This window comes from Diorhabda carinulata, chromosome 2, assembly GCF_026250575.1.
Source record: "Diorhabda carinulata isolate Delta chromosome 2, icDioCari1.1, whole genome shotgun sequence".
Classification (NCBI taxonomy): Eukaryota; Metazoa; Arthropoda; class Insecta; order Coleoptera; family Chrysomelidae; genus Diorhabda; species Diorhabda carinulata.
The window spans coordinates 25,760,000-25,777,669 of record NC_079461.1 but is presented as its reverse complement, the minus strand read 5'-3'; the positions used below and the strand labels follow the sequence as shown (position 1 = coordinate 25,777,669).

At 32.3% G+C, this 17,670-nt stretch overlaps 2 protein-coding genes across 7 annotated transcripts in view; one reads left to right on the top strand and one right to left on the bottom strand.

Moving 5' to 3' along the window:
- LOC130890782 (tyrosine-protein kinase transmembrane receptor Ror-like) overlaps window positions 1–17,670 on the bottom strand; it is a 116,496-nt gene that overhangs the window by 61,357 nt on the left and 37,469 nt on the right. The window lies entirely within an intron of this gene.
- Window positions 1–17,670, top strand: part of LOC130890783 (protein translocase subunit SecA) — a 52,210-nt gene that overhangs the window by 20,293 nt on the left and 14,247 nt on the right. For all 3 annotated transcript variants that reach the window (XM_057795106.1, XM_057795105.1, XM_057795103.1), the window contains 2 exons: window positions 8,762–8,850; window positions 11,038–11,195. In XM_057795106.1, the coding sequence (XP_057651089.1) occupies window positions 8,762–8,850; window positions 11,038–11,195 (247 nt within the window). The remainder of the gene's footprint in view (window positions 1–8,761; window positions 8,851–11,037; window positions 11,196–17,670) is intronic.

The following is a 17,670-nucleotide window of genomic DNA, read 5'->3' as shown; positions in this document are numbered from 1 at the left end:
TCAATTGTTTTCCCTTAAAGAGAACGGATTGACCATTGAAAATAATCTATCTGTTAGATTTTTATGAAATTTCGTATAAAAATTATATATAGTATAAAAAGTCATAACTGTAGATGACACTTGGATCCACCACTACACTCTTGAAATTAAAAAAAAAAAAAACAACTAAGACAGTGGATTAAGAAGGGCGAATCTTCTCGGAAAAAGACAAAGAGGGATTTATGTGTCTTCGCCTTTTGACGAGCAGTTAATTTCAAATAGAAAGCGGATAAATATAAAATAATTTTTTGGATTTTCAAAAAAATATTTATAAAAGAAATGTTTCTAATACATATATGCAACAGAAAATATACATAAATAACCACTAAAATTTATGAAGAATCTAGAATATAACTTTACTGGTTACCAAACCGCATCTATTTGACAATACGATCAAGAAGTTTTTCCTTTTTACTATTGTTTCAAATTCCTTACGAACTAATTATACTGTATCACATCCATTTTCACCAAAAATTGCCAGCGAATTATTTTGAGAAAAAATAAATGAGCATTATAAGAAACAAATTGATTTTTTTGAAAATTTAGTGACGTTTCCCAAAGAAGGGTTTATTATTTGGCTATTTACTAATCCATTTCACATAAATACAACGACTTAAAACCCTTATCTCATTGAAGAAACAGAAATAAAAAATTTATTTCATTTTCACTTTTTTATCAAATAATCGTACAAAAAAAACATTAATAACGTATGTAACAAAAATTTTCAGAAGTAGTTCAATTTTGAAACAACAAAATGTTGTTTCATTTATTCGGCACTTTTTTCTAACAAGAAAAACAATTTAAATTATACTTAAAGGGCCATTTCCTTCAATTGGACGTAATTTTTGGTTAACGCGTTGCATCAAATACTGGACTGTGATTATCAATTTGGCGAATTTTTTTAAACATTCTACGTCAAAGATGTTGCTCATTTTCGGCTTCCCAGCCCTCATCATACACTTTTCTATACAATGTCACCCAAAATTTATCAATAGGGCGAGTCTGGGAATATTTGAGGGATTATCTGTTTTCGATACAACTGGTATGTCGTGAGTCTCTAACCAATTTCTGATTTCAAAAAAATCAACCAATTTTGAAAGTCCAAAACTTTATCTTCAAATTATTTTTTGGATTTATATTTCACGTCGTTGAGATAATTTTCTCTGCCATCCATGTAAAATTTTCTAAATGCGAAAAGGTAAAATATTTTTCGTAATCCATTATCACAACTCTGTTCTCTGTGAAATAACGTGAACGACAGCATATCGGAATTTTGCGCATCTGACGTTCAGTATATTTTTGACATTTCTTCCTTTTCTCGAAATAGGCGAACTTCCCGAAACCGGCGAGCCAACCTCTAGCTAATATTCCTAATTTGTCTTTGGCACATTCCACCAATCTATTTGACTGAGCATTAGTCGAAGTTTTAGGTCGCACACTTATCAGAAGGTTTAAAGATGATATTTCTTGTTCACATTCAGTTATTGTTTTGAAAATGGTCGGAAGTACAATAATCTAATTTAATAATTTAACTTTTATGCCATAACTAAGTTAAAATTTGATATGCTGAAGAGCAAAGTTAAAAAATTCAATAACTGCACAAAGTGCACCTTTAATACGAAAATGGTCCCAGAAGTACCTGTCCCAACAAAGAAAACACCAAAATTTTGGAAAAAAATATATTTACTTTCCAACGTAATCTTCTTTTAGCTCCATACACTTTTCCAAGCGATGTTCAATAAGTTCGATACCCTTTCTATAATAGAAATCGTCAAGCTTCTCAAATTTTTTCAAGTCTGAGAATAGAAAATAATCCGAGGGGCTAAGTCTGGCGAATAGGGTGTAGGAGGTAGCAATTCAAACTGTATTCATTGTTGTAAAAGCTGGTGCATTGTCTTGAAGGAACAACACTTTCTTCTTAGCCAAATGCTTCGTTATGAGATACAGTACTTTTATTTGAAATGCCTTAACCCAACCAATATAGAAGCTGAACTAGATTCTACCTGTGAGAGACAGCTTTGCAGTTGTCAACCAAATGAGGTGAAGACTCCAGAAATGTTGAAGTAAATCCACAAAGCGGTACTGGATAATCATTGGCTGAAAGTGCGCAAGCTATCAGATATAGTAGGCATTTCAAAAATTGCGGTACATTACATATAAACTGAAAATTTGGACATGCGAAAGCTGTACAGAAGATGGGTGTCGCGTTTGCTAACAATGGAACAAAAACAGCGCTGTTAAGATGTTTCCATCGAGTGTTTAGCAATGTTTCACAGAAATAAAGCAGAATTTTTGCGCCATTTCATGTGAAGAAATCAAGCAAAACAGCCACATCATTTGGATAAGAAGAAAGTGTTGTTTCATTTCATCAAGACAATGCACCAGCTCACACATCTGTTATTGCAATTGCTAAAATTAATGAATTAAAGTTTGAATTGCTACCTCATGCACCTTATTCGCCAGATTTAGCCCCCTCGGATTATTCTTTGTTTCCAAACATAAAAAATGTCTCGGTGGTCAAAGATCAAAAATACATATATTTTTTCCCAAAATTTTTGCGTTTTTTTTTGTTGGACGAGTTACTTCTGGGACCATCCTCGTACTAAATGCGTCGTTAAAAGTGCGTCTCCCTGTCTGACTCCACGATTTATATGGAATTCTTTATTTTTTTCGTCCCTTGTAATTACATGCGATTTACACTCAGTCATCATCACTCTGGTGAACTCCATTAATGTTTTAGGGACCCTTTTAATAGTATGTCTCTTTTCAATCTGTCCACCGCTCGTTTGAAGTTTATAAATAGAATGTGAATATTTATATCTTGATCATAACATTTTCTATAATTTGATTTAAAATATCAATAGCATCTATTGTTAATCTCTTGGGCCTAAATCCATATTGATATTCTCCAAGATAAGTTTCCGTATTATTTTTTAATGTTTTATTAACGATGGAAGTAAAAATCCTATAGACCGTATTTCGTAGGGTAACAGGTCTGTAATTATTGCACATTTTTAGGCTTCCTTTTTTAACTATGAGCCATACGGTTCCACTATTCTACCCGTTTGGCATCTGTTTGTTTCTCCAGACTAGTTCTCTTAACTGGTGTAGTCTATTCAGTAGTTAATTTTCCCCGTATTTTACCACATTATCTGGTCCTCCTGCTTTATTCAGTTTCAATTTTTTATTAGTATCCTCCACTTCATTGAGCGTTGGTGTTTGTTCTTCTGCGTCTACTCCGTCTATAAAAACTTCTACTGTGTTTACTGTGTTCAAATCATTTTCTTCTGCACTGTAGCTTCATGCCTAATCTGGTGTTCAATGTTTTGGTAAATTTTTGTGTTGTTTCTATTATTCCCTTCAATTATTGTATTGATCCACACTTCTCTCTTGCTTTTGTTCAATTTAGCGCTCCTCTTCCTCAGTATTCTATATTTTTCATTTTCTTCCTTTTTTATCGCTTGTCATATTACTCTTGCCATTTTCTTTTCGCTTATAACTTTTTCTCAGACTTCATAAAACCTTTGATTTTTCGACGTTCTTTTACTGTTTTTAATTTGTACTGTGCTATTTGTTGTGTCAAGAATTTTTTCTTTATATATCACCAATTTATGTTCCGTTCCTTCAGCGGTTATCTTCAAAAATCTATCCAACTAATGACTTCCTGTGGACTATCTTTCAGCTTTTTATATTGTTTCTATGTTCCATCTCTTTTAATTTGCTCTGGTTTCTATCTTTGTTGTTTCATTTTACTTATCACCAGAAAGTGGTCTGAATCGACATTTGTCCCTCGAAATGATCGTACATCATGTATTCGTTTCTCTCTTTTGTGAAATCAAAAAGTGGTATATTTGATTTCTTCTTGTTTGTCCTGGGATCATCCAAGTTTTCTTATGTTCCGCTTTGTGTTTAAACTTAGTGCTGACTATCTGCATATTCCATTCTGTGGCCATATTACAATCTCTATGTTCATTGTCGTTTGTTATTTCATGTAGCGATTCTTTACCAGATATTTTAGCGTTAATGTCATCCATCGCCATAAGAGTGTTATGTCTTGGTATTATTTCACATATTTTCATGAAATCTTCTTAAAATGAATTTTTATTTTTGTTATCGCATCTTCTGTAAGTGCGTATACATTTATAATTGTAATAATAGTTACTTTGTATTTCAGTTTTATATATGTATATGACATTCTGTCTGTTCTACATCTTCTCTCCTCCAAATAATAATGTAAATTGTTCTTTATTAATACTTCCTTTATCCTTCCATTTTATCTCTAGTAATGTCAATATTTCTATGTTATGATTAATCATTTCTTTAGCTGTTTCTTCCATTTTTCCTAGTCTTACCATTGTTTTTATATGCCAAGTACCTATTCTAATGATGTTTTCATTTCTACTCTTTCTATTCATATTTTTACCATTTCCGTCATATCCAATGTATTTTTCCATTTGATATTTTGATTTTTGAGTTGGTTTATTATACTTTCTTAGTTTTTTCTCACTTACGTTTGGTTTTTTGTCTTGGTTTTGCATGTTGTCTGTATTCCATAGATGACGTCATTTATCACTAATTTGTTCGTTTTTCCAGGTTTAAAAACATCTAATCTTTGCATTTCTAAAAATTTTTTTCCAGGACTGTTCTTCATAATTTATAAATAAAAAAAATTCCTATGATACTACATTTCAGATTCAATATAAATTATATATATATATATATATATATATATATATATATATATATATATATATATATATATATATATATATATATATATTTGAAGAGCAAAAATATTGAAATAAGGTACATTTGTTGATTATTTAATTTTTTTATTAATTTGTTATCTGTTCATTGCAAATATTGTTTCTATTACAAATAATATGTCTAAAGTGATTTAAGACAATTCCATATCGAGTTTCTTAGTAATAATTTTTATATTTTCACGTGCTTTTGCGATGTTTTCAAAAATATTTCAGTTTAATTTTTATTCCCATTTCGAATTCGAAGTATAAATCATTGAAATATATGCTTAAAAAATGCATGGAAGTTCGAATCTTTATTTTATTCCTTGATTGATAATTTTATGTGATGTGTGTATCAGCTACATTCAAATTTAAAATTAGATTTTTTTCCTCCGAATTCCATTCTTATTTCACTTCACTCATGTTACTAGTATTTTTAAAAACCTAAACACTTGAACATTAATAAACAATGAACTAAAATGTAAATAATCTCACTATTTAATGGCAATCTGGCAGAACTGAAGACAGATTTTTACTAGTTAAAGATAAACGATCTAATTTAAAAGATGTTGTATAATGTATTCAATTAATTTAACCAGAACAGATTCGCAGATTTCACTCAATATCGTAGCCTCTAAATTTGACAATTAAAAATTATTGCTACGTACTATTAAATTAAACATAGTAAATTATACATAATACAATTGAGATTGATTAGTCGAATTTAAATGTCAATAAAAGTTAAAAAAACGTTAATAGAAGTCACAAAGTCCTATCGGAGTGGTGAAGGGATAATCTGCAGTGGTCTCGTAGGACAATATTAATATAATTTTCAATTTGTTCATTCATAAATCATACAAAAATAGCCTCAATATTCGAAGTACAACGAATCTTATTTTATGTTTTCTCTTTGAAAACCATTCTTTGAGCATAGATGCGAACAATTGTCGCACTGGGACTGGACTCTACATCTCTTTAGCATTCAACTTTTTTTTACGCAAAAGTTTCACCATGGATCTGAATAAATAGTAATCTGACGGTGCAAGGTCCGGGCTAAATGCCGGATCTTGTACGAGTTAAATACCACCAAGTTCTTCGCGTAATTTGTGTAGTATGTGGTTTAGCATTGTCTCATAAAAGAACCGCCTTTGGGTTAAATAAACCTGGATATTTCTCCGATGAAACTCATACATTTGCATCAGTATATATCTCGGCATTGATAGCTCCACCATCTAGAATGATTTTGGGGTACCTACATTAAGCCTTCATAATATCAGTAGAGACAAGAGTTTCCGTTCGAGTCAACCTCTGTTTACGACGGGTTCTAGCAATTGTTCTTTGTCTAAGCACTATTTCCCATGTTCTGACTGTTTAGAGAAATCCATTTTTCATCGCAAGTAACAATGTGTCTAATAAAACGTTCTATTACCAGGGGAGGGATCTGTTTATACACCTTCACTCGATGTTTCGCTAGAATCTCGATTAATTCGTGAGGCACTATTCGACAACTTACATAGATAGATCTTACCTAATGATTTTGATATTTTGATGGTATGGTATCTTTAATGGATCTAAGGGAGTCCAATAATAATTGACGAGTTCTAGAACTAGGTTGGTATATCCACTATTAAAACGATGAAACCAACGCTGTGCCGTTCGTTCATTAACTGTGTCTTACGCTTCAATTTTACACATTTTTCTTGTTGTCACGGCTTCAATACACGAATTTTATATTTTTCACACTCTATACTATTTATTATAAAAATATACTACGTCGTTAATAAAGAGGAAGAAAATGATTAAAAAAATGGAAAGCAATTGTACAGTTCATAGAATCAAAGACTAGTCCTACTTACGAGACACCCATTTAATATAGAAACGTGAGTTAGACTTTTCGAAAAAATATCGATATTTTTGAATGATATTCAATGTTTCGATATATCGATATAAAATTCCAAGTAGATATTGAAAAGGTATAAAAATCGATATTTACAAATTATATTTGGTTTTTTTTATGTTGGTCGACTCGATTTGCTGCTTTCTAATTTGGTACTTGAGTTGTTTTTTAAGTTAGCAGTTCTGTCTGTCAACGTCAGTTAAGTTCCCTGTCAGTCATTCATTTGTGTGTTATATGGCCTAAACCGAGATCCACAATTCCAAAGTAAGAAAAGTCTTCGCTGTCGTTCAGTAATGGTATGCCTACTGAATTAAAGCAATTTCTACGAGGTCTGGCTATTGAATAACGAGACTGGTTACGAAAAAGGGTTTTATTATAAAAAATATTCTACATATGAATACTCCCCTTCAATATACTCTCCTCCCCTCGCCACACAACTTTCCATACGTTTTTACCATTGATCGAAGTGGTGCTGGAAGTCTTCTTTGGTGATGGCCTTTAGGAGTTCTGCCGTTTTTTGCTTTACCGCTTTCAACGACTCAAATCGGGCCCCTTTCAAAGCAGATTTTATGCCAAATATAGTGAGTACGGCGGGTGTTCGAAAACTATTGCTTACTGACCAAATACTGCTTCACAGATAGCACGTTATGGGCAGGTGCGTTGTCCTGGTGCAAAATTCACGAGTTATTCTCCCACAAATCGGACCGTTTCTTACGAACTCGTTATCGCAGTTTTGTCAAAACTGACAAATAGTAAGTCTGGTTGACAGTCTAATCCGCTGGAACCCATTCGATCATCACGATACTGTTCATGTCGAAAAGAACGATTAACATTTCCTCATTAAAGCACTTACACTCAAAAACATGCGCACGAGATAGAGAATTGTCCCCATAGGCCTCTTGCAGCAATTTATAGCACACAGTCGGAGTTTTTTTCAATTTAACGGGAATAGTTACGGAAACTTGTTTTGGGACATCCATAGACAAGATATCTAGATACCTAACGCACTACTCGTGTTTTAGCCCACTCGTCTAGGATGCCCTCTAGGCGCGCAGTCTCGTTATTTAATAGCCAGACCTGGTAAATCAGCCTATAATACCCAAAAAGAGAATCCAATAAAACTCTGGTTTGATCGTTGCCATTTTAGCCCTGACCTTTTATTTACTTATTTAATAATTAATATTGTATCGTTGTTCTTGCTTAAATAAAAATGATTTCTATTGTTTAGTATGTAATGTGAGATGATTGAAGTAGATTAGGCCAAATAATTTATTTTTCATATAAAAATTTATCCATAGACTATCGATATCTATATTGATACAATAAATATTGATACTTTATTGCATTTCTAACATCCCCAGAGGCCGCTTGAATGGTGCAAGACAATGTTCAAAGTTAAAAATTGCTTGGATGAATATTATACGTGGTTAGACATTATGCAATACCATTAGTAAAAGTAAAAAAATACCTAACCTCAAATTTTGTTCAATATTTTGTAAACGGTATATAAATGAAAATAACAAAACTAAGTAAATAAGTAACGAAGTGAAAAATTGTGTAGATCAATGTCAATAATTATATATGTGCCTACCTTGCTTTTGGAGCCTGATAGACAGGTTGGTTGTTAAGCAACAAGTAACTAGATTTTTCTCTAAAATTGCAGCTTACATGGCACTAAACCGATAATGTTGCAAATGAGAGATCTTGCTTAAAATAATCAGCTGAACTTCCTCTGCGCATGCTTTTTATCGAGAAACATTGCACATTATGTCAAATGTGAGCGGAATATCAGCAATGACACTAACGTAACGAAAATTTTTGGTGAAAGTAATGATTATCCATAAACAATTTTTACATTATAAATTCCACCCGGTTCATCTATGTTTTGTTATCATCTTTTAAGGTTATTTAATATAGAGGAGAATGAAATTAATTTAAAAACTGTTGCAAATATGTGAAGCATTGTTCAGAATATATTAAGAGTGAAGTGAGAAGAATCTACTAAAAAATAGCTAACTGAGTTTTAATAAATTTTAAATTAAATTATTTAGACAAATATAAAAGTTCGATTCCATTACAGATTAGATCGGAAATCTTCCCGGGGAATGATATATGAAAATGAAGAACTTCGATTGAAAACAATTAACATCAATGCTGAAGTGGAAAGCAGTAAGTATTTAATCTAATTCTAATTGTGCGGGAAATTTTTATAAACTAACATTAACTAATGACAAATGAACTCGTTATACCTTGTAATTTAATCCAAATTCAATTAGAACAGCTTGAAACTTTCATAATTTAGTCAACAAGACTGATACCCCCAAGGAAAGGAAATTACAAAAGCCTAGAAAAGTTTTCGAGATTGGGGTTACTACTTTCTGGTTATTTTTTAACTAGAATTGGAGTTTTAGATAAATTGTTGAATTTCTGACTTAAGTATTTAAAAATCTGGGCACAGGATGCAGCTGAATATCAAATAATTCTAAAGGGCAGTGACCAAATGGCGCTTGCGATCGTTAATAGTAAGGGCTTGGAGACACACATTACTGATAGAGATTAGTGGATGGAGGATTCTAAACCCTTAATACTAAATAATGTAACCAACTCGCACACGGATACAGGATTGATTGTTTAAGGGAAGTAGGCTTCTGTGTGCAAAATCAGTGAATTTTTCTTGCTCGTAGAACATATTTTCAAGCCGAAGCCGAAGCTATACTGAAGGACAAAAAAGGCTTTGGTAGAGATTTGGTAGAGGTAAAGGTAATGACGACGATGATTATCTCGCCAGATAGGGGCCAACATAATCACCAGTGGGCTCAATATTAGTGTAGCTATTAGATATATCTTTAAGCAGTCTGCTCCCAAAATAAACTTTGCGGAGATGGATGGTTAGAGCCCAGTACAAACAAGAACGAGATTCAAATACTTGCGGTAACCTTAGAGTTTGCCTAGTGATGTTGAAATACTCAAGCCAATGTAGTTTTAAGTGTTAAATTCCCGCACACTACCGAAACTATGAACTATGATATAATTGTTAATTTTAATAATCTTTTCCCCACATACGGGAAATAAGGAGAAACCATTTGTTGCCAAAAAAGAACTGTACGCCAGATGATCCATCAATTCGATATTTTGACTGGTCAAATACGTTTTTGTTTGAGCTGATGTGTGAGGGCTCGCATTCTCGTGGTGGAGAATGATTTTTTATATGGGATTGGTCTCCGTGATATTTTCGAACACTTGTATCAAACAATAGTTGGTGTACCATTTAGAATTGACCGTTATACGTTGCTCTAATGGAACCGTGGCGACATGTCCAGTTGATCAAAAAAAATAGGCGACCATTTGCTTCAAAGTGCTTGTTAGATTTGACACATACAGTCAATTGTTGTTTAGTTTTGGGTTCATATGTATAGATCCATAATTCGTCGCCCGAATTTTTGCAGCATTTTTTTGCACCAATCGGCACAAGCTTTTATTGTAGGATTATGAATTTATGCGATATTCAACGGGAAGAAATCTTTTTGACAGCCAAATTTTGATTTTGAAAATCATAGAATGAAAATATTCCGAATTTAATTCCATTTTTCGACCAAGATGAATATTTCAAGTATCTGCAAACAACTCAAATAGCACTCGTATGACAACACGTTCTGAGTACGTTTGCCATTAAAAATGTCAACTTTAATGGCAATGTCAGATAAAACATAAGTAGCAATCCTCGTACTATTAAATGAATTAATTAAAACCCTAAAATAAGGAATGTACATCAGTATTCAACTCGATAAAAAGGTAGCATTCTTATATATAGTATGCGTAAAATTTGTCTTTCTTCTGTCGTTATCTAAATTTGTTGACTTCCTATTTTTGTATCTAATTAAAATTACAATGAATTAATTAAACTTTGGTATTAATATTGAGTATTTCTGGATTTCATTAAGTTCTATTTGCTATTTTTGATACACATTAGGAACAAATTAACTTTTCAGAAACCATGTGTTTTAAATTCACATCAACCTTATGTTAAATCGGTCACGGCCGTTGGTAAATCCAAATTTAAAGCAGGAAGGGAGCCAAATATAAACGAAAATATTTTATTTTTAAATGTTTATCTGTGAGATAACGATGTGTTTATTTGTATATTACATTTAAATAATGATAACACTAATAAGTTTTTCGAATTTAATTGCTTCAATTGAATATATTGTTTGAGGTTACTTTATAAATGATGACCTAATGACAGATTTACTTTGATATATTCGTAAAATATCGTTAACTAAATTATAATTAAATAAATAGATTTACTTCACTGATATATTGTGCAAGACTATGATTTCAAATTCATACATCTTCTAGGACAATCCGACATCAAGAAGCTTAAAAAAGAAAATGAAATGTTGAAAAAAGGTTTATGGTATCTAAGAGACGAATACGATAAATTAGAAAAATTGATAAAAGATAAAAAAATAGACTTCTCGTCATCGTCAACAACGGGCTCTACTTCCAGTGATTCGGTAAGAAAGGGAAATATTAGATTTATTCACTATAATAAAATGCTTCGCGGAGACGGTAAGTTCGATCACGGAGCAGGTACCTAGTACTAGGATGACGCCACATGTCTTGAAATACAAGGAAACCATGTCTGTTTAGATATTATTATCACTTATTATGCATTTCTGTAACCGAATCTCTCCCAATTTAGAAGCTTGAATCCAATTATTTTTGGATTGCTCTCAAAAAATTAATTGATACTTCATATATCTCATCCTATGTCGTGAAATATCGTCAAAAAATAATCAAAAATTATATATGACTAAATAGGAGAATAGGGTGGAGTTTCAATGACTGTTACATTATTTTCTCATAAAAATTCAACTGTCTCCTGTGTGACAATGCAATATCATGATGCAACATTAATCTACGGATATTGACTGACCCAAGGATTGCTGCTAAACATTTTGTAGTGTACCAGATTGCTTTATATTGAATATCAAGCTCTTATACTTGACCTGACTTTCGTGACGGATTTTTGTTTCTTCGTGATTGCTGGTGCTGGTGAATCTTTCTGAATCCACATACCGCTCCCCGGTTGGGTAGAATGACATGGTATGTATGTTTCATCACCTGTTAGTATTTAAGAAAAAATACGATATCCACTGTTATTTAACATTTTTAATGTTGCCCGCACGATTCTTACTCGCTCTGTTTTTTGGAAATTATTAAGCGGATGTAACACCCGACGAGTAACAATTTTTGGTACACGGAAAAGGAGGAGAAACATTGAATTTGTTGTTTCGGATCTAACACCAAACGTTTTCTCAATCGCCGAATAGGTACATCTTGGATATCCTTTAGTTTCTCAATATTTTCAATAGTAATTTGAGTTGCAACCGTACAAGATTTTGTTGTTCACTTAAGCTCGCCTTGAAATCATAGTGGCATCTCAAAATATACAGAATGGCCTTCGTAAAAGTACATCAATCAGGTCGACCACGACAGATCGATGAAGGGATTAGGCTTATTTGCTTGGAATGTAATAAACATGAGTTTATTTATTTTGGTAAACAATTGCAAGGAATAATTTGTACAAAATCATTCCCAGTTAGTGTATCATTTCTATAATTTCGAAATTTTTATTGTATAGTTAATATTATTGAATATTTTACTGAAACTGTTGACAGAATTTATTATAATAAATGTCTGAGTTTGAAAATTTCTAAGAATACAGAATTGATTTCTATCCCAGTACCCTCAATATTAGGTGATTTGGTTATAATTTTTTAAATATTGATTTGTGAATTTATTTACTTGCATTCTGAAAAGCCAGCTATCTTGTTGGTTATTTATTTAATCCTTATATCTTTCTACCCTTACGGGTTTAAGACATAGGATTGGGTTTATTTTTTCTTCGGGCCCTTTCTTTAAAATTCTCTCTATATCTTTCGATCTTTTGTTTGTGGTAGCAACTCGTGTAGTTTCTTCTCTATAATCTCAGTAGTTTTGCTGATATCGACTATCCAGATCTTCCTCAGTCTTTCTCTATTTCTGGTTTTTATTGTTTTGGATTGTTCTTATTATTTTTTCTTCGCTTATTCTTTCTACGTATCCTAACCATGTTATTAAGTTTCTTCTACGTGTGCTTCGGCAAGTTTTAATAATATCAATCTGTATGATTCGTTCCTATGTGGTCTAGTCTTTTTCTCAATTTATCTTATTTCTTTGTGTATTCCATTCTTCCCTATAAATGATGGATCCTTCACAGAACCGAAAAAAATATAAGGAAAAACTGAAATCAGTTGAAAAAGCGATGTAGTAAATTCCGGTTGGGTTGAAAATAGTAAAAATTGCTGTTTGAATACGGTTTCGTGCCTAATGCTTTATTAATATTTTCTAAAAAAACTAAAAAGTGTGAAGCTGATTATCATGAAGATATGACAGCAGAATTATTTGTGATTTAATGAACAGCTTTTACCTAACATTCCACCACAATCAGTAATCGTTATGGACAACGTATCCTACCACTCGCTGCAACTCCTTCAAATACCAAATAGTAGTAGTAATAAAGCTCAAATTTTAGCATTTATGTCTGAAAAAAATATTCCTATTCCTATCAGCGATCGTAAGAAAGGCACAACAAACAAAGAATTGCTTACTGATATTAAAGGTCTAAAGTTAGAGAAAATTTATTATATAGATAAGCTATGCAAAGAACAGGGTCATACTTTTCTCAGACTACCTCCTTACTATTGCATATTAAACCCCATAGAGTTAATACGGCCAACGTTTTTGCTTTAAAGTTTCGTTTTCCAGGAAAAAAAACGAATGGGGTACAAAAAGGACTCAGTTCACGTCTGGTACCCTGATTAAACCAAACGCCCTTACAGGCAAGTACATTTCCCTCGTCTATTTACGTTTTATAATTTAATATTCAGTTGTAGCAAGTTAACAAGGTACATTGATGATTTTTTTCCAAGTTCCAAGTAGACTACAATAAATACTTTCTCGCATAAGATATAAATACTTTTAAAAGTATTTATAAAATTAATAAATTTATATAACGGGGTATCTACGCCTATGGTAAATCAAGCAAAATTGTCGGATTTGTATAATCTGTAATTGACATTGGAAGAACTATAACAACACAAGAGGACTGGTAAAGGTACAAAAGTGATGCAGCAGTAGCGATGCAATTTACTTGCAATCAGCAAAGAAAAGAAGCAGAAGTATTAGACGGTCGTGAAAATTTTCGCCAGTCAAAATTTATACCGCTGTTATTTATCTTACTAAAGAACAAGACCAAAATAAACTAATTAGACTACCTTCACACGTGTGTAAACGTGTGCACATATTAAAAACTCTCTTTACATCTCAGGTCTTGGAGAAAAAAGTGGTGAGACATTTTTAATAGATAACCACATTATCTACAATTTTTGTCCATTCCAATAGGCTTGTTTCCACTAAGAATAAATCGTATGGCATTGAGTTTCTAATGATTAACCATGATAATTAGTAAATAAAAAAACAACTTTTCTACAAAAATAATAAAAGATTATTTTTCTACGACCGTGCGTTTTAACCCACTTTCCCGCACGCATTTTAGTTTTGAAAGTGACATTCTTCAAAGGAGAAACAAATATCAAAACTGGTTTGATATCAGTTGCTATGACAACCCAAGCGTGTAATTGTTACTAAAACGTCAAAGTTGTTCAAAACGTCTTGGAAGTGACCGAATAAGAACAATCTTCTTTTAAATTAAACCACATTAAATCGAATCCGATACAATAATATTAATGGATTCATCCGACGAATAACTTCCCGAAGCCGTTTTGAAGGCTGCAAATGAAGCTAATTCCGAGCTGTTACCTGCCAAATCCAGACTAAAGTATGAGAAGCAATACGACCATTTTGTTACATGGTGTAAGGAGAAAGGGGCCAAAACTTATAAGGAAGAGGTATTTCTGGCGTATTTTTCAGACCTAAGTAAGGTTTTGAAATCTAATACATTATGGTCCCGCTATTCGATGGTAAAAAGTTTCTCTGTACTACAAATGACTTAAAACCGTTGCCGTCACCGTCATCGTCATCTTTATGCGACCTGCAACCGATGCCATCTTCACCGACGTCATCTACCTTCCAGTTGAAACCAAATAACTCCACTGGGCCGGCAATTCTTACTAGTCTACAGAATACAACAAATTGTGTTTTCAATATTAATATTTATAATAATTAATAGTTTTTAGTTAAAATTTTGTATATTATTATGTTTGTTGAAATAAAATAATTTTTGGAAAATGGGTTGGTATACTTTTATGTATATACGGTCGTAGAAAAAATAATGTTCCTAACTCATGCGTAAAGTGTCTTTCCCGCACTTGACCGCTTGCCCGAACTCCGCTCCACGTCGTTCGGGACAACTGCAGTCGCGTGCGGGAAAGTATCACTTTCCGCACTTGTTAGGAAAATAACTATTTCGTATAAAATAACCGGGTTATTTCGAGTTTTCAGCAATTATTGTTAAATTAATAAAGTTCGTTTTTAGTTTAATCTTGAAAGGCAGGTATAATTTGCCATGGAATCAGGATTTAACAAAGCAAACTGCAGTAACTTGCCCAAAATTAACCCCGTTATGCTTGACAAATTTTTTACAATGAACACCTACTTTTATTCATCGAAAGTCCGCAGTGTTAAAACTTATATGTAAGTATTATGTGAAGAACAAACAAAGTCTTATTTAATTAGCAGTTACCAGTCAGAGAGTCGTATGTACTCACTGTAGAATGAAAATACTTAACTGATTTTGAGGTTAGCGAATACAAAGCAAAGCAAATAACTTTAACTTAATTGAGTCATAACATTTTATATGTCACGTTTGGTATATTATGGTATATTTTGCAAAATTCATTCCTTTTACTATACATTTATAAATATATACAATATACATCAAGTTTTGTTTGATACTTACATCAAAATGATCCTCACAGAAATAATTTGTGGAATTAGTTGATAAAGTAAGAGCATCTTGCCTCTTTGCCATTTTTAACAACTTTCTTCGTATTTCTTTATTGTTTGGACCGTATATGAATAATTTGTATGGCGTTTTTATCGTTGTACTTTCACATTGGGGCACTATACCGTATTTATAATACGAGGAATTCCTTATTAATTAAAAAACACAATTGGCTGTCATAAACAAACACTGCTGTTTCGCGAGGTTTGACGTCATTCAAGACGCCATGACAGTCTTGTTCATTTCTATAAACTCAAAATACTAACGTAAAAAACCTATTTTTCTTAAAATAATATATTTTTTGGATGAAATAGATGCTAAGCTATAGTTTTAAACTAATTTCCAAATTTTGTCAACTAGCCTATTATATGATAAATATTAACATTTTTATAAAAAAAGGAAAAAACGCATTTTTGTATCATTGCTTTTCTAAATTGACTGGACTATTAGACTTTTGGGTTCAATGTTACATTATCCATCCATTAACGATTGACTTGAAAATAACCTTTTCTTTCGTTTCATTTCTTTTTTATTCCTGCATTCCCAATAATGAGTGATTCGATTTACGAAATCTTAATTTGAGAATTTATTTCCTGGTATTCTAAAAAGTTAGTAAAACTGGCGGCAGCTTTTTGTTGAAAACTTGATAATATATAAAACTGGTTTATTACGAAATAATTCGAATCTATCAAGCATATCAGGGCAATCTGCCAAACAGACCAAGCTGATCAAACTTGTTATTACAGCTGTAGATATTTAAACTTGATTTTATAAAAACCCTTGGACATTGATGTTTGATGTTATTTTGGTCTTAATTATGTGAATGAATGACATAATAATTTAGTTGCAAATATTTGGATTTCTATTACAAATACAAAAATGGTTTTTAAGAAATTAATTAACCAAAAAAAATGTGTCACCAGTTTTAAATTATTTCGGTAAAGAGATTTCACTCACATATAAGTACATTACATTAAACGTAATACATACATAGCACTATTCGTAAACTAGATTAATATATCATAAAAAAAATTAAAAGTATTGAATAGTTGATACGGCGAGTGGAGGCGACAGGAATCCTACTCATCTACACTCTCGATTTATTGAGTTGCTCGCTACAAAATTGTCTTGATTCGAGGGCCTCCGTTAACCTATGTACCTACTAATAATATGTGTTTATAACATCTAACTTAAAAAAATCAAAATAGAGGTGGTGGATCAGCACACCGAACGCGTCAATCACTTTATTTTTATTTTTGTTCTAAGGATTTATTTATTCCGAATGATTGATTTCTTTCTTTAAACCCTATTAATGTAATGCACAAATTATTAATCAGCTCCACGATAAAATATTGCAGGTGTCGTTACTATACAATAACCAGAAGAAAAGTGAGCCGGCTTGAAAGTGTAGTGGATTGCCTTGCCTCGCCCCGTGTCCTGTTCTCGCGCCCGAAAAAACAAGCGTATCGTCCATAATATCACAATTGCGTTCCCTTGTTAGCAAACAGTTGAATTTTTAAGTGACAATAATATCACGGTTACTGAGCATCCACCCTATTCACCTGATTTGTCATTTGTGATTTTTATTTATGTGGTCGTCGTTTCGAGACGGAGGTTCAGATAGATTAAGCAATTTATCAGTTTTTTGTGAGCATTCTATAAGATGATTGTTATATATAATTTGCCTATTTTGGTAAATACAGGGTGTTTCCAGATTCATGCGACGAAATTCAGGAGGATTGCTCATATGAAATTAAGAGAGGTCATTTCTATAACAAAATATCCTCAGCCCTCCCCTTTCGGAGATATCACCCTTAAAAGGTGGTGACTAAAATCGAGTTTTTTTTTATAGTAATGCTAGAATAACACATATCAATATCAAGCATAACGTGTGTAGTCACTAACTTTTAAGGATGATATCTCGGAAAAGGGAGGGCTGAGGATATTTTGTTATAGGAAAGACCAATCGTAGTTTCATACGA